This window comes from Pinus tabuliformis, chromosome 3_2, assembly GCF_031772625.1.
Source record: "Pinus tabuliformis cultivar Carrire ecotype Pingquan chromosome 3_2, CPIR1, whole genome shotgun sequence".
Taxonomy (NCBI): domain Eukaryota; kingdom Viridiplantae; phylum Streptophyta; class Pinopsida; order Pinales; family Pinaceae; genus Pinus; species Pinus tabuliformis.
The window spans coordinates 2846478-2871769 of NC_142302.1; the positions used below are offsets into that span (position 1 = coordinate 2846478).

Genomic DNA, 25292 nt, shown 5'->3' on the forward strand with positions numbered 1-25292 from the left:
GTTTTGTATTTTGGCGTTGGTGGGAGGGGTTAGCGGAGCCTGCCATATCCGGCAACTCTGCCAAACCCAAAGGACAATTAACGAGAGCTCCAAACTTGGCGCATATCACAAACAGTTGTTAAATAAAATTCCACCACCGTCAGTCATATGTAACAGTCTATGCCCCGGTTAATGCCACGGGGAACAACTTATACCACCACCGAAAACTTCGGCTTATGTTGTTATACGATGTATACCGCCGGTCCAATACAATGATACCATATATGTTATATGGTTATCACATAATTATTTTAGTTGTTATGTATTGTAATATGGTTGCGCGGAATGTATGGTGTTCGGGATGGTTGACGCTTCTGAGAAATTTGATCTCGCAGTCAAGGCAATCTCTGAGATGTTTATTGAGCTTCTGCAAATCGACTTTTTTTATAGCCACCTGGTTGCCGTGTAATCTCCAAACATCTTTATCTTATGCGATGGTAATGCGATACGCTCCGGTGCCATCTCCAATACAGCTGACACAAAATTATTCCCCACCGAGTTCTGTGCTATTTTGAAACATATCTTTTTAATTCTGCGGCGAGACTAGACTATTACGGTTTCGTGTTAAATTCAAGCTGAAGTTTTTCGAAATCGGGGTGTTTTCGGACGGCTGAAGATTCAAATCTTGAATATTTATAGGAATTGAAGGCGACGAGATAATTATAGGGCTTGAATTATAATTAGATTGGTGAACTCGAGCTCAATCGGCTGTTTCAGGTGTTCATTCGGACTGTAACATAACATTGCACTCCAGGAGGACTGTTTCAGGTTTGAGGCTACGCAGAGTTATGAAACTGATTGGAAGAAGTACTGGTTGAACTGCGGGCGATTTAGTGAATTGGGAGGCTGAAACAAAATACTTTTGAGTTTTCGTGCAGCACAGAGGAATGCGCAGAAAGACAGGGATAACTAGAACCCTGATTTTAACTACGCTGCAGAATTTTAACAAGCATTTATATATATATTTTTTTTGTTGTGAAGGCCCTGTGAGATCCCGAAGGGTTTGAACTTGGCTCCGATACCATGTGTAGTGCCCAGATTTCGAATTACAGCAAACATATAAATATTCATAAAATTGGAAAACAATAATGCATAAAACTGTAATCTGCCCATACCTGAACTGCTAGCTGACTTCCGGTTCTGCTACTGAACTGGCAATCCCGCTGCTGGTGATGCCGTGGCTGTTTTGACCCAATTTCGAGATGGCCAATACCTCCCAACCAGACAGAGCAACCTGGTTGCTCAATCCAGAAAGCTCTCCACAGAGGCTCTCTGTCCCTCCGTGCCCAGAACCCAGACCACTTAAAGCTCTTCCACTGATAAGTCCCTTCTCCTGGTTTCCTGTTGATGAATTTATGCTTCTCTGGTTTTTTCCTCCCCCACTCCCGGTTCAGGCCTCTGCTATTTATTCACTGGCCTGGCGGTGGCCGCCCTCCCACTTGCAGCCACCGCCTCCCACGCATTGATGGCTCCCCGATATTTCTTACTGTCCCCAGCACTCTGTAATAAGTATTCAGCTGGTTCGACCGACTTTATTAATGGACTGGTATATGTATAGATTCTTTTAGGGCAGCTGATATTTACGATTATAAACATTTCCTGCATACGTTATAAAGTTTTATAACTGATATCTTTTATAACTTACATTATAATGTTATAAAGTTTAAATGACTCTTTTTATAACGTTTACATTATAAATGCTATAAAGTTTTAAGTGATATATATTATAACATTTAAATTATATATAATATAAAGTTAAGTAATATATTTTATAACATTTCTTTATATATGTTATATAAGTTTAATGATATGTTTTATAAATTCATATTATAAAGTCTAACCATATACTTTATAAAATTTAATACATATATATATATATATATTTATAAAGTTTAAAGTCTAAAATTTTATTAATGGGTTGTTACACCTTAGTATTTTCGCTAAAGCCCACAAAGATTCCTTTCTTTCCAGATGCACCTAATTTATTCCTTTTTTCTTTAGGCACATGAAAATATACAGGGCTTCCAAAAATTCTAAAATGAGATATGTCAGGTTTCTTACCGGTGAACATTTCTTCGAGAGTCTTGGAATCTAATGCTTTATGAGGGCATCAGTTTTGTACATATACGGCGGTATTTGCAGCTTCGGCCCATAGAAACTTAGGAAGTCTTTGATCATGGAGCATAGCATGGACAACTTCCACAATTGTACGATTCTTCCTTTCCGCCACACCATTCTGTTGAGGAGTGTATGGTGTAGTAGTCTCCCTCTTAATGCCAGCCTCTTTTCAAAAGTCATGAAACTCATTGGATTCATATTCAGTCCCATTATCAGTCCTTAAGATCTTGATCTTCTTTTCGGTTTGATTCTCGATCAAGGCTTTGAAATGCCGAGACCAGGTGAACACTTCATCCTTCTTTTTCAAGAAGTATATCCAAGTATTGCGAGAATAATCATCTATAAAAGTGAGGTAATATAAATATCCTCCCAAGGAGTTCACAGGCATCATACTGGATATGTCTGAGTGAACTAATTGCAATATATCAGAGGTCTTGCTTTGGCTTGAGGGGAATGGTCCCGTTTTGAGCTTCCCTTCGGCACATCCTGGACATACACCTTCTTGCTCTAATCTGAACTCAGGCATCTTGGTCACCATTTTTCTTACATCGAGTAGAGCTTTATAATGAAGGTGAGCAAACCTCCGATGCCATAGTTCAGACTGAAGAGATGTGTCACAAGACATGACACCCAACGGACTTCCATCGACCTGATATAATGAATCAACTCGAAACCCAAGAGTAAAAGCATCTTTAAAGTTCTTTTTCCATACATGTACCTTGCCATCGCTGAAGGCCACCTTGTAGCCTTTGTCTTCCATTGTCAAAATGGACACTAGGTTCTTTTTGAGATCAAGTACATATAATACATCTTGTAAGTGGATGGTATTACCCTGATTCAATTGAAGAGTGACATTTTTTATGCCTTTCATGGGATATTTTGAATTATCTCCAAGAACAACTTCTAGGTTGGTTTCCTTCTCTATCATATTATAGAGAGCTTCTTTGTAACCAGTGAAGTGCCTTGAGGCACCACTATCAATAAGCCAATTTCCCAGCGAGTCCAGGGGAGCAGTAGTAGATAGAGCTGCTGGTAGATAATATTCATCTTGCTTATTGTTAATAGTGTTAGATTCATACCTGGAATTTCTTGCCTTTTTGAATGGTTGTCCTCTTCCTTGATTTCTGACATTTCTTTTACCTCTGCCATTTGACTTGCCATTCCTTTGATTGCCTTGAGAGGGATTTTGATCATCGTCCCGGTGTGAGTCCCTTTTATCAGGGCACTCCCTTGCATAGTGACCCGTTTTATTGCAATTGTAACATCGTCCTTTTCTTCCACCCTTTGGTCCAGCCTTTCCTTTGAATTTAGCCCTAGAATTGTTTCTTCTTTTAGTATGAGAAGAAAAGGCAGAGGGATGACCTTTAAGTATGGGCATTTCTTGCTCTTCCATCCTCATTTCTTCTTGAATGCATCTGGCCATTAATTTTTCAAATCTAGGAATTACGTTATTGTTGAGAAGAGTAGTCCTAAATATATACCATTCAGATGGCAGTCCTCCAAGAGTTGTGAGTGTCATTTCCCTGTCAGGAATTACTTCCCCAATAGATAGGAGATCGTTCTTGATCTTGGTGATCCTTAAGAAATATGCTTGCATACTCTCATCTTTGCCCTTCTTAATTTCCTTTAGCTTATTTATAAGAAACAAGACTTGATTTGCATCATTAACTTTAAATAAACTCACCAGTCTATTGTAAAACAGTGCAAAACACGCATATGGATTTCCAATGAATGAATTGAATTGATGAGCAAAATGAAGCTCAATAATAATACAAAGATATTTACAGTGATAGAAACATAAAGTTTCTATTAGGAAATAGAAACAACCAGTTTCATCTAAGAAACTTCTAAAAAGATAAAAATAGCAACAACTAATAAGAATGAGTATTAAACACTAAATAGTATTATTCTAATACCCTCCCTTAATGCTCAATCTATTTACAACACCAATAGACCCTCTGAATTTTACAAACTTATCAGGACCAAGAGGCTTGGTGAAGATGTCAGCGGGCTGCTCCGTTGTGGGAACATATCGCAACTGAACGGATCTGTCTTCAACAAGTTGACGAATGTAGTGGCAATGGGTTTCCACATGCTTTGTTCGTTCATGAAAGACTGGATTCTTGGCAAGTTTGAGCACTCCCTGATTATCACAAAACAAGGGAGTAGGACCTGTCTGGGAAACATGCATATCCGCAAGCATACATCGAAGCCAAACTGCCTCACAGGATGCCTTAACTGCTCCCCGATACTCTGCTTCTTTTGCGGAGAGAGCCACTGCCTGCTGCTTCTTACTAGTCCAGGTGACAACACTGGATCCTAGACTAAACACATACCCAGCTGTAGATTTACGGTCATCAACTGAACTGGCCCAGTCAGAATCTGTGTAACCACTGAGTATAGGATCGAAGCTTCGAGTGTATAGGAGTCCATAATCAGGAGTGCCACGCACATATCGTAGCACACGCTTTGCTGCTATCCAATGATCAGCCTTAGGAGCTAACATGAAGCGGGAAATGTAGCTCACTACAAAACTGATGTCAGGTCTAGTGGCAGTAAGGTAGATGAGGCTGCCCACTAATTGCCTGAATAAAGTTTCATCCACAAGGGGGGAGGATGACTGCGCTGAAAGTTTGAGCCCTGGTTCCATAGGAGTCGTGGCCGGTTTGCAATCTTGCATTCTGAACTTGTCCACAAGATTTTTTGGCATACTTGCACTGAGAGAGAAAGATGTTGTTCTCAGTCTGCCAGACTTCAACCCCTAGACAGTAATGAAGAAGTCCCAAGTCTGTCATATCAAAGGCGCTGCATAAGTCTTGTTTGATCCCATGGATCAAATGTGCAGAGCTGCCAGTAATGATAAGGTCATCCACGTAGACAACCACAAGCAAAATATCATCACCAGTATGCTTGATATACAGGTTTGTATCAGATGGGCTCCGCTGAAAGCCATGATCTGTCAGGTACTGATCAATTTTCATGTACCAAGCCCAAGGAGCTTGTTTCAATCCATAGAGTGCTTTAGCTAATCTACACACTTTCTGTTCTTGATCGTCAACCTTGAATCCTGGAGGCTGCGTCATGTAAACTTCTTCCTTTAAGTCACCATTTAGGAAAGCACTCTTTACATCCATCTGATGAACTTTCCAATTGAATTGAGCTGCTAGGGCAAGGACAAGCCGTATGGTACTCATCTTGGCTGTAGGAGCAAAAGTCTCCTCATAGTCGATGCCTTCCTTCCGTGAGAACCCTCGAGCCACAAGACGAGCTTTATACTTGTCTAGGGTTCCGTCAGCTTTGTATTTCACTTTATACACCCATTTGCAGCTGATGGGCTTTTTCCCTGCAGGAAGATCAGAAAGGGTCCATGTGTGATTCTTCTGAAGACTCTGGAATTCAGCTTCCATAGCGTGTTCCCACTCATATGTACCCTTAGCCTCTGAATAGGTTTGAGGCTCAAAAATATTGTGTAGGTTAGCCATAAGAGCAAAATTTACTGTAGACTGCTGTTTGCTCTTATGTCTAGAAGTTCTACCTTCAAGGAGCTCATCGTCCCGGAGATCACCAATGGTTTTAGCCCACCATTTAGGCCGAAGAGTAGAGGAACCAATATCAGGAGGAGGTGGAGAAGGCTCAAGAACAATAGGGGCAGAAAGAGGAGGGTTATTTTCTGGAGGAATCTTAGGTAGTGTATTATCAAACATTGATGCTGCATCATCCCTCCCATCAAGTGGACCTACCGGAAGAAGAACACTGTGAGGCTGATCCTCAGAACACTGCTTAGAAGGAGAAGATTGAAAGAATCCTCTGTCTTCATGAAATACTACATCCCGACTGAAGCTAAGATGACTAGTGGCTATATCTATCAGCCTATAGGCCTTGTGATGATCACTGTACCCTGTCATCATGAGTTTCTGGCTTTTGGAATCCAACTTAGAGTGCTTAGCAGCTGGAATCCAAACGTATGCAACTGAGCCAAATACTTTGAGGTGACTGATCTTAGGCTTATGGCCAGACCATACCTCTTCAGGTGTCTTCCCCTTAACAGCCTGAGTGGGTGATCGGTTAAGAAGATAAACAACAATAAATACTGCTTCAGCCCAGAATTTGTTCGGAACACTCCTGTGTTGTAACATGGAACGAGCCATTTCAACAATCGTGCGGTTGCGGCGTTCGACAACACTGTTCTGCTGAGGAGTGTAGGGTGTAGTTAACTGGCGTTTGATGCCATGAGTATCACAGAAGTTGGAAAAAGCAGAAGAACAAAATTCCCCCCCCCATTATCTGTCCCAAGAGTCATGATATTACAACCAGACTCTTTTTCAACTAAGGTTTTAAACTTCTGAAAGGTACTAAATGCATCAGATTTATATTTTAGAAAATACACCCACATCTTTCTACTGAAATCATCTACAATAAGCAAAAAATATTTCCAAGCAGTGATAGAAGATGTATTCATAGGACCACAAATATCAGCATGAATTAACTGGAGTACCTTAGATGTGCGCCAAGATTCTCCATCCTTGAATGAAGACCGATGTTGCTTGCCAGCTTGACAGGCGCCGCATACACCCAACTGTTGAGTCTGAATATCAGGTAACCCTGACACAAGTCCCTCCCGAGAGAGCTGAGAGAGATACTGCATGTTTAGATGCCTATATCGTTGATGCCATGGAGTGCTGATGGGAGAAACACGCGCTGCTAGAGCCACTTCTGGAGAATCACCAGTGTCAAGAAGCCTGTATAGACCATGATCCTCTAGGCCAACAGCAACTATAAGACTAGTCTCCCTGTTGATAATGGAGCACTTGTGCGCACTGAACACTACATCAAGTTGAGGAGAGTTCCTCATAATCTGGCTGACAGACAACAGATTAATTTCCATACCAGGAACATAATACACATTCAAGAAGATGAGTACACATTCAAGAAGATGAGTGTGCGCCCACTAGACTGGATCTGAACTATACCTCTGCCAACCACTGTGTACTTTTCACCTTCGCCGAATACCACAGTATCACTGAAAGGTGAGAAGTCAATAAACCAGTCACGCCTGTGAGAGAAATGGCGTGATGCACCAGAGTCAATGTACCAGGCAGAAGACGGGACATGATCTGAAGACCTTTTAGCCATAAAGGCGTAAAAGGCAAATTCTGTCTGCTCAGAATGTTCTGCAACATTCGCTGTCTGATGGGGCCCTCCCTGTTTCTTCTGTTCAGAAGCAATCCTTTGTCGGCAATATTTATTCATGTGGCCGAACTTGTGACAGTAATTACACTGCACATTTTTCTTTCTAGCAGGATCAAAAGGCTGAGAAGAACCTTTCTGCTGAAAGCACTGAGAGGACTGATATTTGGCAGTAAAAGCATTTTCTGAGGACGCTGATGAAGCACCACTACCAAACTGATGTTTCCAACGATCCTGCTGCATGAGTTTGGTGCATAACTCCGGAAACTTCAGATCAACATTAGTGGAGGTAATGTTGAGTGTTTCTACGAAGTGCTCATAAGATTGTGGTAGACTTTTCAGAGTGATGACTACCATATCTTCTTCCTCCATGGTCCAACCAATGGCTTCGAGCTGATCTCGAATGTCTTTAATCCTGTTAAGATGTTCCTGTAAAGACATATGTTCGTCCATCATGATGAAGAACAACTGATTCTTGAGAAAGAAAGCTCTGCTCTTGTCGGATGTCTCATGCAATTCCTTCAGATGTTGCCAAATTTCAGCAGCTATTTTGCCGGAAGGAATCTGTGGTCACTGATCATCAGTGACAGAAAGTTTGAGAAGCATAACAGCCTCTCGATTTCGATCATCAAACTTATCTTGATCGGTACTAGTTGTACCAGGACGGAGCTCTTTGGCCAAAACAAGCTGGTCAAGACGCCTATATTCAAAAATGGTCAACATTCTCTGTTTCCAGATGTTATAATTGGTGCCATTAAAACGTTGATGGCCTTCCAACATCAGATTGGTTAGCGAAGCCATCTGCACTTTTGCCAAGGAACAGAAAACACCAAAGAAATCTAGCACGAATTTTAATGCAGATGCTGGCTGATCCGGACAGAATCTGATAGGTGCTCCCCTGCTGGAAGATGTAGAATTCTGCGTACCCTGACCTTTGCCTCAGCAAGACTCTGCTGACCTCCTGAAAAAAAATCCGCTGTTTCCAGTAACCCCTCAGTTGGGATCCACTGTCACAAAGTGACCCAAAAGGAATCTGCTGCCTCTATTAGCCTCTAATCTCCAAGGTTGCCATAGTGTTTGCCACAAATAAGGACGTTGCCACAGATTGATTTGCAGAGGTAAACCGTCCAAGTACTCTTTGTCCTGTTTTGACTTCACTTTATCCCGAATCGGTCAAAGGATGCCGCCAAACGGTGATTCGTCAGTTGCTCAGACTCCTGCTACAGCAACAGCAACAACACGCTAAAGTCACCAGAACATCGATATTGCCTGCGCCCACCGTTGAATTAAAAATTGGTCGGGAATTAAAAAACCGAATTCGACGTCTTCCGCTGGTTTACTTAGGCAAGACTTTCGCACAGAGGATGGATTAGTCGTCGCAGCAATAATGATGTCGACCTCAACCTGTTGGCTTCAGAAAATCGAACCTTGGCCGTAAGATGTTGAAGCCCTCACGGGAGTCGAATGCTAAACTTGCCAGAATCCCGACTTCCGCTGCCACGTCAACTCTCAGCTGGAGAGTGAATTCTGATGACGCGAAATGGGATTCAGTAGTTGGGAAATAAATGATCCGTGGGCAGCACAAACGAAAACACACAGATTCCCGAACTTGCTTTGGTGTACAGCGTCTAGACCTAGTCCACAAAAAAAACAAAGAGCCTCTCGGCGTCTGCAGACAGGTCCACGGGCTACAACAGTAGCAGCAAATGGTGAATAGAGAGCACGAAATGAAACATGAATTCCAAAGAAAAAAATTATTTCTAAGAAATACCCGAGCTCTGATACCATAAAACAGTGCGAAACACGCATATGGATTTCCAATGAATGAATTGAATTGATGAGCAAAATGAAGCTCAATAATAATACAGAGATATTTACAGTGATAGAAACATAAAGTTTCTATTAGGAAATAGAAACAACCAGTTTCATCTAAGAAACTGCTAAAAAGATAAAAATAGCAACAACTAATAAGAATGAGTATTAAACACTAAATAGTATTATTCTAATATATTGTAGATTTCCTTGGAGGTGTTCAGCTCGAAAACATAGGCCACCAAGCGCTTGTCGATAGAGTCCCGGATGATCTTCCTTGCTTTGACTTCTCCCTTGGTCCATTTGTTTCTAGCAACAACGGATGTATTTGATGGAGGCTCAACAATCCCGCCTCTCACATGGTTCAACACTTCCTGCTTTTCTAATGTTAGATTGAGAGACATATTCCATCCGTGATAGTCAGACTTCTCACGGAGTTTGTCTTCAGCAGGGAAGTGTGTTGAGGACCCCATGATTTCCTTTTAAGATAGCCTTGCCAACCTTCTCTTCAGTGATTGCTCTTGCTCTTGCTCTTGTTTGGGCTTTGTCTTCACCTCAGCGCTGATACCATGTTAAATTATGGTATGTTCTATGCTTAGAGCAATTTACTTATTTTTCTTCTTATTAGCCATAGATTAGCAATCACATATACATTAAGTAAGGTGCAGATAGAACATTAAATAATCAACAGAAAACAAGCCAAGACAAGAGACATAAGATGTGGCAGCTAGCTAGGGACAAACCCCAATGTGGTGAAATCGTTTGATCAAATCTTCTTTTATCTTCAATAGTTCAGCAGAGAGAAATAGTACAAAATTTGAATTCCGTAATTTTATATCAGCAGCAGCAAACCTTAGATCAGCAAAGTCAAACTTGGTCAAACTAGCTGAAATTGACCTCTAAAATACTTGGTCAATTTCTGGTCAACTTGTCCTCGAACAGCCTGAAGAAACAACCCTTGAACAGCCCCAAAAGTTCAGTCAATTTGCAGATTTTTGAAGTCAACTTGCAGCCCTAAACTAGGGCAGTCAACACTGGTCAAACCAGAGGTCAAATCACCTCGATTTTCATGCCAAAAATTGCGGCCTGCTTAGGAGAGGCAACCACACCCAATCCGCACTTCTGGAAGGTCAACACTTGGTCAACGCTGGTCAAAGAGATGACTTGCTGCCCTAGCGTCCTTCTTTTTGCGTCTTCCTTGCCCTAGGACGTCTTCCTTTCAGCCACACGTGTGAGAGAGAGAGAGGCTCCTTTTATGCGTAGGAGAGAGAGAGAGAATATGAGTGAATTGAATTTTCCAAATGAGGAGAATGCTCCTTGTATTTATATGCAAACGTTGAGGTTGAATAGACATGACTGTTGGGCTTCTGAGCCTACATAAGTTCGCTGACCGACCTTGACAATTTGTCCATAATCAAAATAAATTCATATCTCCATAAATGCTTATTGGAATTGGATAATCTTTAGATCAATTCTACACCTCTCGATGAGAGGAATCTAGGAAAAATATTAGAAGCCATAAATAAGGTGATCCAAATGGAGTTTGGCCCTAGTTGCCAATTTTAACAGAAGGGCTCCCTGATTGCCATTTATGTTTTCCTGAACCCCTGGTGCCCTGACAATGGCGAGTCATGTGTTCATTGAAGCACTCTCTCCCTCAACTGCGAGTTGGAAACTAGAAATATGCGCCCCTTGTAGTAGATGACCTCATTTATCACCCGGTAATTCTCATCTGCGTGGGTACCCTCCAGAATCTCGCATGCCCTCCTATCCTTGAAATACGCCACCAATAATAGGGCCTTCCAATCATGGCAGAGGCTCATGAGTGATAGGCTTGCTGGTCTCCGAAATAGGGCATCAACCACTACATTGTGTTTCGCCCATCCATACTCTATGTCGAAGTCATAGGCCTGCACCTTGCTGACCCATCTCTGTTGTCTGTCGTTGAGGCCTTGCTGCCCCATGAAGTGACGAAGACTATTGTGATCAGTCTTCACTCGAAACCTGTTACCCACCAGATACTGTCGGAACTTGGCCAAGGCATGCATGATGGCCAACATCTCCTTGTCATATATAGAATATGATTGCTCATGGGGCAAGAGCTTCCAACTCTCGAAAGGAATGGGGTGCCCATCTTGAGATAGTACTGCTTCGACTCCCTCCCCTGATGCATCACACTCCACAACGAAGGGCTGGGAGAAGTCTGAAAGTGTTAAAACTAGACAACTACTCATCACCTCCTTGAGGCGGTCAAACGCTGCCTTTGCCCCATTTGTCCATGCGAAAGCCCCTCTCTTGGTCAAATCTGTCAGGGGAGTTGCCAACTGCGAAAATACCTTGACGAACTTCTGCTAATATGTGTAAATGTCCAAGAAGCCCCTCAATGCTGTCACATCTCTAGGTACTGGCCAATCACGGATAACTCATATCTTCTCCTCATGGACCTTCACCCCATCTGCACCAATGATATGCCCCAAGTAGAGCATCTCTATCAGGCCAAACTCACACTTGGACAACTTGGCATATAACTGTTGCTCCTCCAAAATACGCAACACCTCCAAGTGTTGGAGATGCTCCTCCCAAGTCTTGCTGTAAATCAAGATATCATCGAAGAAAACGAACACAATTCTCCTCAATTGCGTTCGGAACACATGGTTCATACATGATTGAAAAGTAGCTGGGGTGTTGGTCAACCCGAATGGCATGACCAGGAACTTGAAATGCCCATAATGGCACCGAAAAGCTGTCTTGGGGATGTCTTGATCCCTCACCTTGACCTGGTGGTACCCTGAACGTAGATATATTTTAGAGAAGTACTTGGCTCCTCTAAGCTCATCCATCAACTCATCGATGCGGGGTATGGGGTGCCGGTTCTTTAGCGTCTTCCTGTTGAGGGTCCGGTAGCCAATGAACATGTGCAAGGTTCCATCCTTCTTCTTCACCAACACTATTGAAGAAGCAAAAGGATTGGAACTTGGCCTGATATGGCCCAATGCCAACAACTCTTTGATGGCCCTCTCAATCTCATCCTTATAGGCCTTAGGATGCCTATAAGGGGTAGTGATCACCGCCTGCACACTCGGCTCCAACTCGATGGTGTGCTCGAATCTGCTATCTGGTGGCTGCCCTGGTGGAATATCCCCAAACACCACTGAGTACCTATCCAGCAAGGCCTGTATGTCTGGAGGTGGTGGCTGGGCTTGCCCTCCAACCTCCGAAACCCTCAGCTCCATTGCCCATGCTATGTCCCCATGTCGCAGATTTGCCTCCATCCTATGAATATCCCCAAACACCACTGAGTACCTATCCAACAAGGCCTGTATGTCTGGAGGTGGTGGCTGGGCTTGCCCTCCAACCTCTGAAACCCTCAGCTCCATTGCCTATGCTATGTCCCCATGTCGCAGATCTGCCTCCTTCCTATGCGCTGAGATTGTCTGTGGTGGATATGAATGCATGCCTTTAAGGACCACTGATTTGCCATCTGACCCCGTGAACTCCATCTCCAGTTTCTTCCAGTCAGTAGTGACTTGCCCAAGGGAGCACAACCATTGGACATCCATCACCACGTTGGTGTCTGACACATCGACCACAAAGAAATGGTCTGTCACAGAGTAGTTCCCCATAACTACTGTCAAAGCAGGCACATATCGAGTGCGCTGCATGGTATGGTCACCTGGTACTAGGACTGAGAAGCCATCAAACTTGGTCATGGTGAGGCCCCTCCTCTGAACCAACTGGGCATCTATGAAGTTTTGGGTAGCCCCATTGTCAACTAAGACTGACACCCGCTGTCCTTGTATAGTGCCTCTGATCCTCAATGTTAGGAATTTGGGGACCCTGCATAAAGAAGCAAGGACTCCGTCGGATGGGGCAAAGGATGCCCCTCCCTATGGAGGTGGTGGTGGTGGTCCCCTATCTGCCGAACTCTCACTGTCTCCCATACCACACTCCTGCTCCACCTCATCCTCCTGGTCACTGTCTGAAAAGACCTCAATATAATGTGCTTTGCCAGCAGTGCACCGATGGCCTGGTGCCCAGGGCTCCCGACAAGTGAAGCACAACTTCCTCCTCCTGAGGTCCTTTTGTGTCTCATCATCCAGTTGCCCTCGTCCCTGGGTGGTTCTCTGAGGTGGGGGTCTAGTGTCATGCCCATTCTAGGGAAAAGGGGTCCATGCAGGAAAAGGTGCTCGTGTCTTGGGGATGGCCCCCGACAAATCTCTGGTGCACATAATTGCTCCCTGCAATGTGGAGGGTCTACGTGACATCACCATTCCACGCAGGGGCTCAAGTAAGCCTTCTATGAAGGTGTATACCCTTCGAGCATCTGATAAATGGCACCATCACTGAAACTCGCAGAAACTTTGAGATGTACTGCTCTGGGTTGCCTGTCTGGCAAAGTTGGGTTAGCTCCCTGAAATGAGCCTCCAGATCCCTCTGGTCAAAGCGTTCCACCACCCTCTTGGTGAAATCCTCATATGAAGCCACATTGGCATGCCCCAGGGTGGCCAACCCATGAAACCACCAATCGTGGGCTTCCCCCTCCATGTGCAGCGTGGCCATCTTGATGGCTTCCAGCTCTGTCATCCGGTTGAGCTGGAAATATGTGTCCATCTTCTCAACCCAGGCCTGAGCAGTGCACTTGCCATTGCCATTGAATGTATGGAAGTACATCCTCCCTATGGTCCTCTGTAGCTCATAACTCTGCATGCCTTGTCCTCCATAGCCCTTTCTCTTCTCATTCTGCTTGAGCTTGTAGAAATCTCTGAAAGAGAGTGCTTCCTTGGAGTCTACACCCATAGACTACCATTCTCTATAGTGTTCTCCCATCTGTGAAGGGTCTTCAGTCCCTGCTGGTTCAATCTGTGCCACAGGCGGGAAAGAGGGCAGTGTGGCTCGAGTTGGCCCATTTGCTGACGAGGGTTGTGCTGCAGGTGAAGGGTGATCGAGGGTTGTGCTGCTGAAAACTCCTCTTGAGTGTTGACCTAATGATGTCCTTCGAATCTCCTGGTTTCTTCGGCTAATAACTGACCCAATGAAGCTCTCCCCTCAACTGCGTGTTCCTCTATTTGTTGGCCCAGAAATACGCACTTCTGCATAATGGTTGAATGGATTGGCTGTAAATTCTTCTTGGTGCTCCTCAAGATGCTATGAAACTGCCTTCCTAGGGTGGCACTCGTAGTCCCCCGAAGGTAAGGTTGAATCTCCTGCTTGAGAGATTCGTGGCTGAACAGCCAGTTGACTCGGCTAAGTAGCTCGAGCAAACAGTCAAGTGATTTTCGATATGCAAGAGTGAATGAATGGCCCAAGTGAGGAGCTCTTCCTCCTTATGACTTCGTGGACCTCCCTTTGCCTCATGTGGGCCCCTCCAACAGCTATATCAATTCCCTCTAAGCAATTTGAATTGCCTAGTACGCTTTCCCACGTGGGTGGCCCCCACCTTCCACTAACAAAATAATTTTGCCATATTTCTCCCAAGACCCTAAGTCGAAACTGCTTGGGCCCTTTTCCTTGGCAAAATTGTGTAGAGACAAAGCCTGTTACAAATTCTTTTGGGAAGGAACATGACAAAAATTGGTTTCTATTTTCTTCGAAAGTTCTTATGTTTTCTTTTTAAGTCTACGAACACCTATTTCGTATACACCTGTGGAATGTCCTTGAGTCTGTCGGTTGCCTTGTTTCTTGCCTTTATGCTTTCTTTATTTATCGTAGCTATGTTATCTTTGAACATACTAATTTTGCAATGCAAATGTTTTCTCTTCTGTTCATGATCAAAGTTCTATTTTCCCTATTTTTTGTCTTTTATGTTAGTTTTGTTCTAAGATTTATATATTCTTTGTATATGTATGTAGCAATGTCGATGCTGGGCGACGATTTGGAATACCTCTTCGAGGGACACACTCACACGCATTTGTCAGCTCATTCATGGTTGGTAATTCTTTGCTGTAAGCATTTTGTTGAGACAAGTACTTCTACAATTAATGCAATTTTCTTTAAATATGTGAGAGATTTTAGAATTACATGATTTCCAAAAGAATTTGTTTTGAATGAAGAAGAGATCATTTAAATTTAGTGTTGTAAGTTGTATATATAGCTTTGGTGATTTATAAGTTGAGATATTTCTAATTAGTATTTTTACACACCAAATAGGGTAACCCCATAGGGGAAATTTTTTCTCCTGCATTGGATAGCCAACCATCTAGTAGCTTGTGCCAACCACCATTAGTTGATGATATCTCATATATCTCTGCCACTTGAATCAACCCTTTTCCTCTCACCTATTTGGCATGAGCACATGGATGAAGGTGGGCTGCCACTTAAAGGGTACTTTGATCATTTTGCAATCAGGTGCTTATACTTGTTTGTTTTCGACATTTAGTATCGATTTTATTGGGTGATTTCGAAGATAGTTAGACTTTGACTGTGATTTTTTTTATCTCATCTTACTTGCCGGGGGGGGGGGGGGGGGGGGGTTGTTAATCGTTGATCATAATCTAGTGGGACCTCCCTTAGGGCCCTTAGGGTATAGGAGGGGCACTACCTAGAAATTCGTGATTGAGCTAGTCTAGTTCCATTTTCCCATATATCATAATTAACACCTTTTATCTCACATTATAAGGCCTTATCTCACCTCCATTCTTCGAGTGCAACTTGTTAGTGGTTCATAGGGACTTGGCACTCATATGTCCGCATATCAGGCATAATTATCAAAACCAGACCGGTCATTGAACCGGTAGACCCCCTGGACCGAGAACCGATCAGAACCGTATGAAAACCGGTAAAAAAATGGACAAAAAATGGTCAACCAAAAACACATAAAATATTCAAATTTTAAAGAAAATCATATATATTCATGTGCATCCATATGAATCTAAACCTTTTATACACAAATAAGCAAAAATTCTCATTTATATAGCATGTAAAGGGTGCACATAACCGAAATAACACCGAGTGCAATCCATCTCTAAACTGAAAATACATCAGCAAACAAGCTCCACATGGCCTCTAACATCCAAAACAAATTATACTACAACAAATACCTACATAATATCAAAATCATTGCCTATATTGGGCTCTTTGTCATCAATATCACCCTCTAAGCATTAAAATAAGATAGAAAAATCATAGCATGTCAAGATTTTGTTTGAGTGATGGGTATTTTTTTTAGTAGGCTTATCATAGAGGAGTTCAACAATCAATGCCACTAACATCAAGGTACATAGAAGGTTTGGTGCTCTTGATTAAATACTAATTCCATACCCTTGTACATGAGAAAATCCAATGTAGCGTTGCAATCCCCCCAATCCAGAAATCCTGGAAGACTATTAACTCTGTTGGATTTTGAGTGAGATCTAAAATTCTACTTTCTTCATATGAAATCCAATGAGGTCAAAACCACTCTCAAACATCTTGAGTCATTTCATGGTAATGTTAAAAATTTAAGTAAAAGGATGAAAATGAAAAATAAAGGAGAGTGTCACTTTTACTTTAAGAAATTAATATCACCATGAAATGCATAGCAATAGTAGGGCCATATGCTTGTATATTAGGCACCTATTATGGGCTAGTGCCCAGCTAAGACAAACATTAAAAGAAAAAAAGCAAAACAGGGCCCCTTGTTGCGTTCTATGTGGCTTTTCCATATTGAACCAGACAAAAACAGTTCAAGTCACTGGTTCAAATCGGTTTTTGCCTCAAAATAGTCGAACTGACTTGAACCGGCCTGTTCAGTTCGATCCTTATAATACTAATATCAGGGTAGGGCCCCAAAACTTTTCCTTTGGAGGTTGATGCAACTAAAAGAAACAAAAAAAGCATATCATGGCCACAACAAAATGAAAAAAGAAAAGTTAAAATGCAAAGGATGGGTGGGGACATAAAGATTAGCATGTGGGCAAAAGCCTAGCATAAGCTCTACCTCACTCATATGGTCATCACTCAGTTCCTAAGCGCATATGGTGACTCCATTACATCAAGAGAAGGAACTCTTGCATGCCCCAAACCCGATGAGTGATGAACTGACTCATCTTATGTAATATTCCTAATGGAAATATTAAGTAATGACAACAATAAATCTCTTAAATGCTTCCAAAGATCAAAACACTGCAATATAACAACACATTAACAATTTATCCCCAAAGAAGCTGAGCCATTTTATTATATATTAGGGTACGAGTACAATAGGCAAGAACAAGAGCACCTGGGCTTGCCGAAGGCAAGCTAGACAAATCCCAGGTGAGAAAACAAGGTGCTCGGATGATGGGAAGTAACTTCTCCTCTATGCTCTGCGCTGCCCTTGAAATCTGCACTGCTGGCTGGAAAGAAATGGCTGCTAGGGGCTCCTCTGGTGCTTAGAAAATTCCGGGAAATTAACCTCGAGCTCTCCAAGGAGTGTGATGCAAAGCCAGCGAGGGCCATGCAGAGGAAGCTGGGAGCTGCGCAGAGCCCCAGAAAGGCTAGTGTTGCTGACGTAGAGGGCCGGAGGGCTGACACAGACCCATCTGGGATGACACAGTTCACAAAGAGGCAGTTGCTAGGGTCTAGAAGGCTGCAGGAATCTTGCAGAGTTGAGCTGGTGAGGTACTGTAGTCAGAACAATACCTGACATAGTAGGGCTAGAGGAGTTGTTACTGAGGGTTTCTAGCCGAGGAACCCAGATCAAAAGTGCAGCTGCACAAGTAGATCAGAGTATGGGGCATCTCGACAAGTGGCAAGAGGATTTCCAGGAGGGAAATCAGGACTTAGAGGGAGTCCAGAGGAGAACTTCCAGACAGGAAGTAGAGACTCAGAGGAGTTGAACAGAGAACTTCCAGGAGGAAAGTAGAGGAGCATCATGGCACTACACGGGGTAAGAGACTAGGATAGACTGGACGAAGCATCGAACTTCGCAGTTTGGAAGGCCAGAATCTTATCAGTGCTTGACAGGAATCGTGTCAAGAACTTCGCCTTGAAGGTAATAGCTGTCCTAGTCGACCCCAATGATAATGACAGGTACGAAGAGGCAATGGCGAGGGCCAAGTGCATTATCCTTGACGGGGTCAAGGATCATGTGGTACCACATATAGCCAAGAAGGAAACAACGTTTGAGATGTGGGAGGCTCTCAAGAAGCTGTACCAGCATACTTCTATGCAGAGAAGAACGCTGCTCGAGAACCAGATGATGTCGTATCAGATGAAGAAGGGTCAATCGATTGACACCTTCCTCAGAGGACTAAATGAGATCCGAGACCAGTTGACTGCTATAGGAGCGACACTGGATCAGGAGCTTATGGTGAGGACAACCTTGAATGTTGTCTCAGAAGATTGGGAAGTATTTGTTCAGAGTATCCTGGGCAGAGGGACTCTCCCACCTTGGGACGAGATGTGGGCAACTCTTCACCAAGAAGAGATCAGGCGACAGTCGAAGACAGGTAGCAGCAACAAGGGATCAAGGTCAAGCAGGAGGAGGAGGATGTGGCCCTAGCATCTGAGGGAAAACAAGAAAAGCGAAAGAAAAAAGATCTCTCCAAGATCAAGTGTTTCCACTCTGGGGAGCTGGGTCATTATGCGACCCAATGTCCAAGGAAGAAGAGTAAGGGAGAGTCTTCTGAGATTAAGGCAGCGCCAGCACAGGTAGAGAAGGAAGTTTTGATAGACGATGATTGTGCCATGAGTGCACACGCACCACTTGAGAAGAAGTGGGGAGACATCGAGTTGTAGTCAGGCGGACTACAGGCGATGAGGGGCAGGATCCTCGAGGTACCCAGCCTCTTGGATTAGACCTTGCTACGAGAGCCCCGACGAGGAGTAACAAGACTAGCTGAGTGGGTAGAGACGAATGCGGATGGAGCGACAGAGAGAGCTACAGTGCAAGAGTCCCGAGACAGCGCGAGGCTAGCAGGTTGTAGCAGTGCGAGAGGCACAGGAGTGTTGCACTAGTGCAGGAAGGCACAGAGAGGTGTACAACGGTGCGAGATGCAGGGAGTTGTTGCAGCAACGTAGAGGTCAGAGAGGGAGCACTTGTTAGCGGTAGAGGGAGCTTCAGCATCAATGGTTGTTTCTAGCCCAATAGGGAGGTCAGTTGGGAGATCAATTACTTACCTCTTAGTAACTGAGTTGCGGTGCAGCAGTGGGTAGCACGATGCAACATGATGAGAGGAGGTGCAGTGCGGATGTAGTGCTGGGGGAAAGGACTAGCAACGACACGGATGCAGAGGGAGCTGTCATACAGATGCAGCAGTGGCAGAACCATGGGAAGCAGTACAGGATGCAGTAGTGCAGAGGATGTTGGGCAGGAAGGCCTAGGATTAGCATAGGTACTGATGTCGGATGATCAGAGTAATACTCAGTGAGGAGTATTGCTAGAGCACAGTCCTCGCTAAGAGGGAGTGTTGATTTGGGGTAGCATCGGATGTGCTCTAGCCACGAAATTTGGTGGAGAGGTTGAGGCACATGAGATCTCCAATACCTAGAAAGGGTTTGGGCAGATTTTAAATATATTAGGAGATATTAAAATAATTAATATTTTTAATGGAGTCCCTAAGTTTAAACTGAGGGAAAATAATATATTAATGTGTATTAATATGAATCCGTGTCAGAGTGGTCCAAAAGACATGGATCAAACCACATCTAATCTTAGCTGTTGATTAGGGACTTAATCTTGGCTGTTGATATGTCAACAGGAAAATTATAAGAGGAGGCTTGAGGGTCACTTGGAGAATACACCAGAGTGATCAGTGATTCTATTATCTAGAGCGGGGTTTGCTAAGAGAGATAGAATCAGTGATCAGGAGAGCAGCTGAGGGGCATTGAGTATAGAGAGATAGAGATGCAGAGATGGTGCTGGGATAGCAGCAGAGCAGCTAGAGAGAGAGACGCAGGAGCAGCTAGTGCTCACGTAGGGCCACACAGAGGCAGCTAAGTGCTGCGCAGAGCACCAGAGGGGACAACGTAGCTGACACAGAGGCTCAAAGAGCTGACACAGGGCCTCCTGGGGCTGACGCAGGGCTAGTGCTGGGCTAGGCGAGGCAGACGTAGACCAGATTGGGCAGACGCTAGGTTTCTGGGGCAGATTGGTGCTGAGTAGCTACTAGAAGGATTATCCAGGGTTTCAGCCAGTAGATTTGTCAGAAACCGAGAGGTATTACTGCTAAGGAAATTCTCTGTTGGGTAGGCTAGTTTCGGCATCCAGATTGTACTCTGGTATTGCTTAATAAGAAAACCCTCAGATAGCTGCACCGGTTTTCCCACATTGGATTTTTCTGGGGACATTAGTCCAAAAATAATGGTGTCATGTGGTGTGTTTGTTCTTTTTATTTTAGTTGATGATCTGTAATATGTTGAGTATGCACTATTGTTTATTTTCAGTATTTACATTGTAAATAACTTGTTAAGGAAGATAACAAGTAGGTAGGAATAAATCAGATAAAGTGCATGGAGGGTTTCTAACTAAGTAAACTTAGAAACTTCAACAACAATTGCCAGGAGAAATTTGGCATAGGAGCCTTAGGGAGAGATCAACCTATTTGAGGAGTTTCGGAGCAGGAGATTGTTGATTGAAGGCAACACAATTTGCTGCATCAAGGGCCATCATAGTTGGCCACTATGCGAGGGAGTGTCCAAATAGAAAGGACTCATCACATGATGATGATCAAAATCACTCCCGGGGAAACTCCAACCACAATCAAAGGAATGGAAGGTTCAATGGCAAAGGAAAAAGGAATGCGGGAAATCAAGGAAGTGGTCAACCCTCCAAGAAAGCAAGGAACTCCAAGTATGAATCAAATGTTGTTAACAATAAGCAAGATCAATATTATCTGATATCGACCCTCTCCACTACCTCTCCTTCGAACTCGTTGGGAAATTGACTTATTGATAGTGGTTCCTCAAGGCACTTCACTGGTTACAAGGAAGCTCTCTCTAATCTGATAGAGAAAGAGACAAACTTGGAGATTATTCTTGGAGACAATTCTGCCTATCCCATAAAGGGTGTAGGGAATGTTACTCTTCAATTAAATAAGGGTAACACAATTCATTTGCAAGAAGTCTTATATGTACCTAATGATTAATCTCAAGAAGAACTTGTCCATTTCGGCTATGGAAGACAAAGGCTACAAGGTGGCCTTCATTGATGGCAAGGTAAGTGTATGGAAAAAGAATTTTAAAGATGCTTTTACTCTTAGGTTTCAAGTTGACTCTTTATATCAAGTTGGAGGAAGTCCGTTGGGAGTCATTTCTTGCGACACATCTCTTCAGTCTAAACGATGGCACCGAAGGTTTGCCCACCTTCATTATAAGGCTCTACCCGATGTGAGACAAATGGTGACAGGGATGCCCGAGTTCAAAATAGAGCATGAAGGTGTATGTCCAGGATGTGCTGAAGGAAAGCTCAAAAGGGGACTGTTAGCTCTGCTACATGTTGCTGATTTTCGAGGAGGAATAAGCCCGGTCCGTGGTTGCTGGCTCAGAGATGGTTTACACTGGTTATCCTCGCCTATCCCTATTCCCCCGCTTACTTCCTTTCACCCTACTGCCTCCATTTTGTTCCTCTAAAACTCCGCATAACCCATATTTCTTTAGCCCCGGGCGCTGAGTTCAAATGGTCATATAACCGCGACCCACATAACCGCGTGCCTTTGCAAAAAAGCGCTATAAGCCCTTTTTCCTCATCGCAATCGACAAATCGCTATAAGGCTACGCCCCCTTGTCTTCCACCGACGCAATGTTGCGATCGCTCCTCTACCTTTGATCGTTTTGATCCAACAATCCCCGCCGCCAAAACCTTTTTTCCCTCGCGCGTTAAACTTCATTTGTTTTCCCCGCCGTCCGATCGTCTGTCGCGTGATCCAACGGCGTTCGCTACTCCTAACCCCGCTAGCCGCCCACGCGTTAACTCGCGGGGAAAGTGGTATTAACTTGTCCCATCCGCCACGCGTCGTGTTATGAACGTGATTGCGACCCGTTGTATGTTTACCACCTACCCTCCAACGGCGGTGCGGGCAATACCACTTACCGCCCGTCCCCCCTGTCCCCGCTCATTAACCCCCGCGTGCTTTCAACTCCCGACAACTATTGGATTGGCTTGCATGAGATCCTACGGCCTGCGTCTATCCCGATCCCACATCTCCCGATTCCTCTTGTAAACCGATCTCCACCGTTCAATTACGCAAATTGACGGCCAGTCTTGTTCTTCCATTCAGACCGTCTGCCTGGCAAGAAGTCCAAGCTCCTTAGTTTCTTTGTGCATCCGAAGGACGAGCGTAACCAGTCTCGGTACTGTTTGTATTAAATCTTCAACTACCTCATTCAAGAGACAGCATGGTCGAGGAAGGAAAGTACAAACCTCGAGCAGTGAAAGGCATTTATCAGTTAACACTCCACCTGTTCGAGGAGTACAACAGAACATTTGAGAACGTCAAATTCATCCACTGAAGCAATCAGATTGTATCAGAGACCCATTTTAGATAGTTAATGTGGTTGGTGGTCAATTATGACCCCTCCACGTATAGGATAGCAGAGTGTTTTTGTAATGAAGCCTCTATATATATCCAGAAGACAGAATGTAATAGGGTTGATGGTTATAGTTATGATGTAAGGTTCAAATACTGTAACTACTATGATACTTGCAGTGTCTGGTCGTCATTTTCAGCTAAGACAAGCTTCTTTCGCTGTTAATTGCTCACTTTCCATTTCTACTCTGTTCTAGGCTGTGCCTGTTATGTATTTTTCATGTGCTCTTGATGTTTAGCATTAGAGGGGCTGTCATCCCACCTCTGTGTTAGAATCTAGTATGTATCATTGAATGTGCTATGCAGGTTTATGTTTTCTTAGTGCCAGAGAGCTGTCATCCTGTTTGTGCATTAGGAAATAGATTTGTAGACCTCTTTACTGGTTGCAGCCGGCCATCACATGGTCTTGTGCATCTGCTGGTGTGGTCAGTATTCTCCATGTTCACCTAATCCTCAAACTGTGAGTAATTGGTGGTCTAAAGCCTTGTAGTCTGGGGGTGTTCACCCATGTCTGGGGTTAAGCATAGTAGAAGTGGTTATCTGGCTTGAATATGCATCATTCCTTCCATTCATCCACCCATTTCCAACATTTTTGTTGAGTTTGTAATGTTCCCGAGCATCTCTGAGATACAACCTAGGAGAGTTTCTTGGGGTGATAACATTAATTGGCGCCATTGCCGGGGAGAGGAGATTGAAGCTCAGCTTCCCTGGGAGAACGACACAATTCTAGATTTTGATGATAGACAAAGTCTGGGCACATTTCTGGTTGTAATCATCTATCTGGCGACTCCATTGGAGGAAGACCAACCTTTGGCGACTCCACATTGCAGTTCTGGCTCAGTTTGTGAGACATACTCGAAGAAATCCTCAGAAATCACCAGCTGAACCAGTGCCTGACCCTGAGAAGATCGTTAAGCAGAAGAAAATTTCGTAGAAAGGAGCATCAGGATCAGGTAAGCCTTAAAAGTCCCATGTATCTCTGCTAGTGAAGAAATCACCTTCAGAGATTCATAAAGCTCCTTGTTCATTCATTTCCCTTTCGGATCTCAGTCCAAAAAAGGCATCCATGCTGTCCATCATATTCCTCTGTCTCTGTCATCCTTTTCATTGATCCATACCACTCAGTCTACCAGTATCCTTTCATATACCCCAGTCATGGCAGGTCAGCAAGCTCTTACAAAGATAGAAAGAATCGTTGCTGCTAGGTATGGACCCTTGGTCTTGCCTGTCCCTTTGAATGCCATGCCTGCAGGAGATTATCAAGAATTTATGCCTAAGTTTACTGGTACAGAAGGAGTAACAGTTGAAGAGCATCTAGAGTCTTTTTATTATTATGCTGATAACCTAGATATCTATGAAGAGGATGTGTGGATGAGGGTTTTTGTCCAAAGCCTAGATGGGGAAGCTAGAAAATGGTTTAGAGAATTACCCCCTAGGTCTATTGCAGACATTGAGGCTTTAGATGATGTGTTCCTAAAGCATTGGGGGGATAAGAGAAATCAAGATGCAAACGAAGATCAAAGGGTCAAGACCCTTTTTCAGAATATAGTCATGGAAGAAGAGCGGCCTGAAGAAGAGGAGGAGGTCCATGGTTTGGAAGATAAGGGTAGTGCCCCTTCCCTAACCAGAGCTGCCTATGAGAGGTCATTATCTATAGGCATTGCTCATTAGTTTGTTGTACCTGTAGAACAACAAGCTGATCAGCAGAAGCAGCCAGCAGCAGATCCCTTCATCCTCAAAGAGTCTGAGCCCGAAGCCAGCCCAGCTTCCAATGACTATGCAGATCTGCATCTTGACCAGCCTGTTGTTATCCCCAAACCAGTGATCAAAGAGGGAGAAGAAAGCTCCCCATCATCTTTTTCTTCTTTGTTTGTTCAAGAGACAATCCCGCAAAGTTGCCCCCTGAACACTGAGGCAGGACAAAATTCAATGCTCAAGGCTGATATGGGTAATATCTGTCTTGATATTCCAAAACTTGCTCAGGTAGCCTCCACACAGATTGAAAAGGCAGCTTGCCAGATGATAGAGGAAGAGGGTGTACAGTTATGGAACTCCTCCTTGGATGAGGACTGTTCTAAGAAAGATGCAGGAGCAGATGATGTCTTTGTGTCCTCCACACATGAACACATTGGTACACCATTTATATTAATTGTGTAGGCCACAGATGAAAAAGACAAGTACACAGCAACTGTGGTTATTCAGCAGGTGTAAAGAAGCTCCCATGAAGAACGTCCAAGGAGAAGAATATACAAAAAGGGGATGAAATTTGATCCATATCTACCAGATAAGGTCAAATGCCCTAAACTCTTTGAGGTAGAGGATCAAATAAATCCAATTTTGCAGATCTATGATGAACCGGCCGAGAGGAGGAGAAACAGTTTTGATGGCCCATCAGATGGCCAGTTTTTGAAGATTTATGTTGTTTAAAGTTCTCAGGCCTTAATGATTGTAAGCATTTTCTTTATAGGTTTTAGCATAGACTTAATTAGACTCCATGCCCAATGGAATACTAGGCAATGTTTTTAAGCTGGTTTTGTATGAAGGCATTGGTCTGCAGTTCTTGAGACCTCACAGGGAGGATCTCATCCCCAGAAGGAGCCAGTGTTAGCTCTGCTACATGTTGCTGATTTTCGAGGAGGAGGAATAAGCCCG

At 43.7% G+C, this 25292-nt stretch overlaps 1 protein-coding gene across 3 annotated transcripts in view; it reads left to right on the forward strand.

Annotated features, from left to right (window-relative positions):
• The window catches only part of LOC149179520 (nicotinate phosphoribosyltransferase 1-like), a 496243-nt gene that overhangs the window by 198226 nt on the left and 272725 nt on the right, over window positions 1–25292 (forward strand). For all 3 annotated transcript variants that reach the window (XM_089415680.1, XM_089415682.1, XM_089415681.1), the window contains one exon: window positions 15006–15081. In XM_089415680.1, the coding sequence (XP_089271806.1) occupies window positions 15006–15081 (76 nt within the window). The remainder of the gene's footprint in view (window positions 1–15005; window positions 15082–25292) is intronic.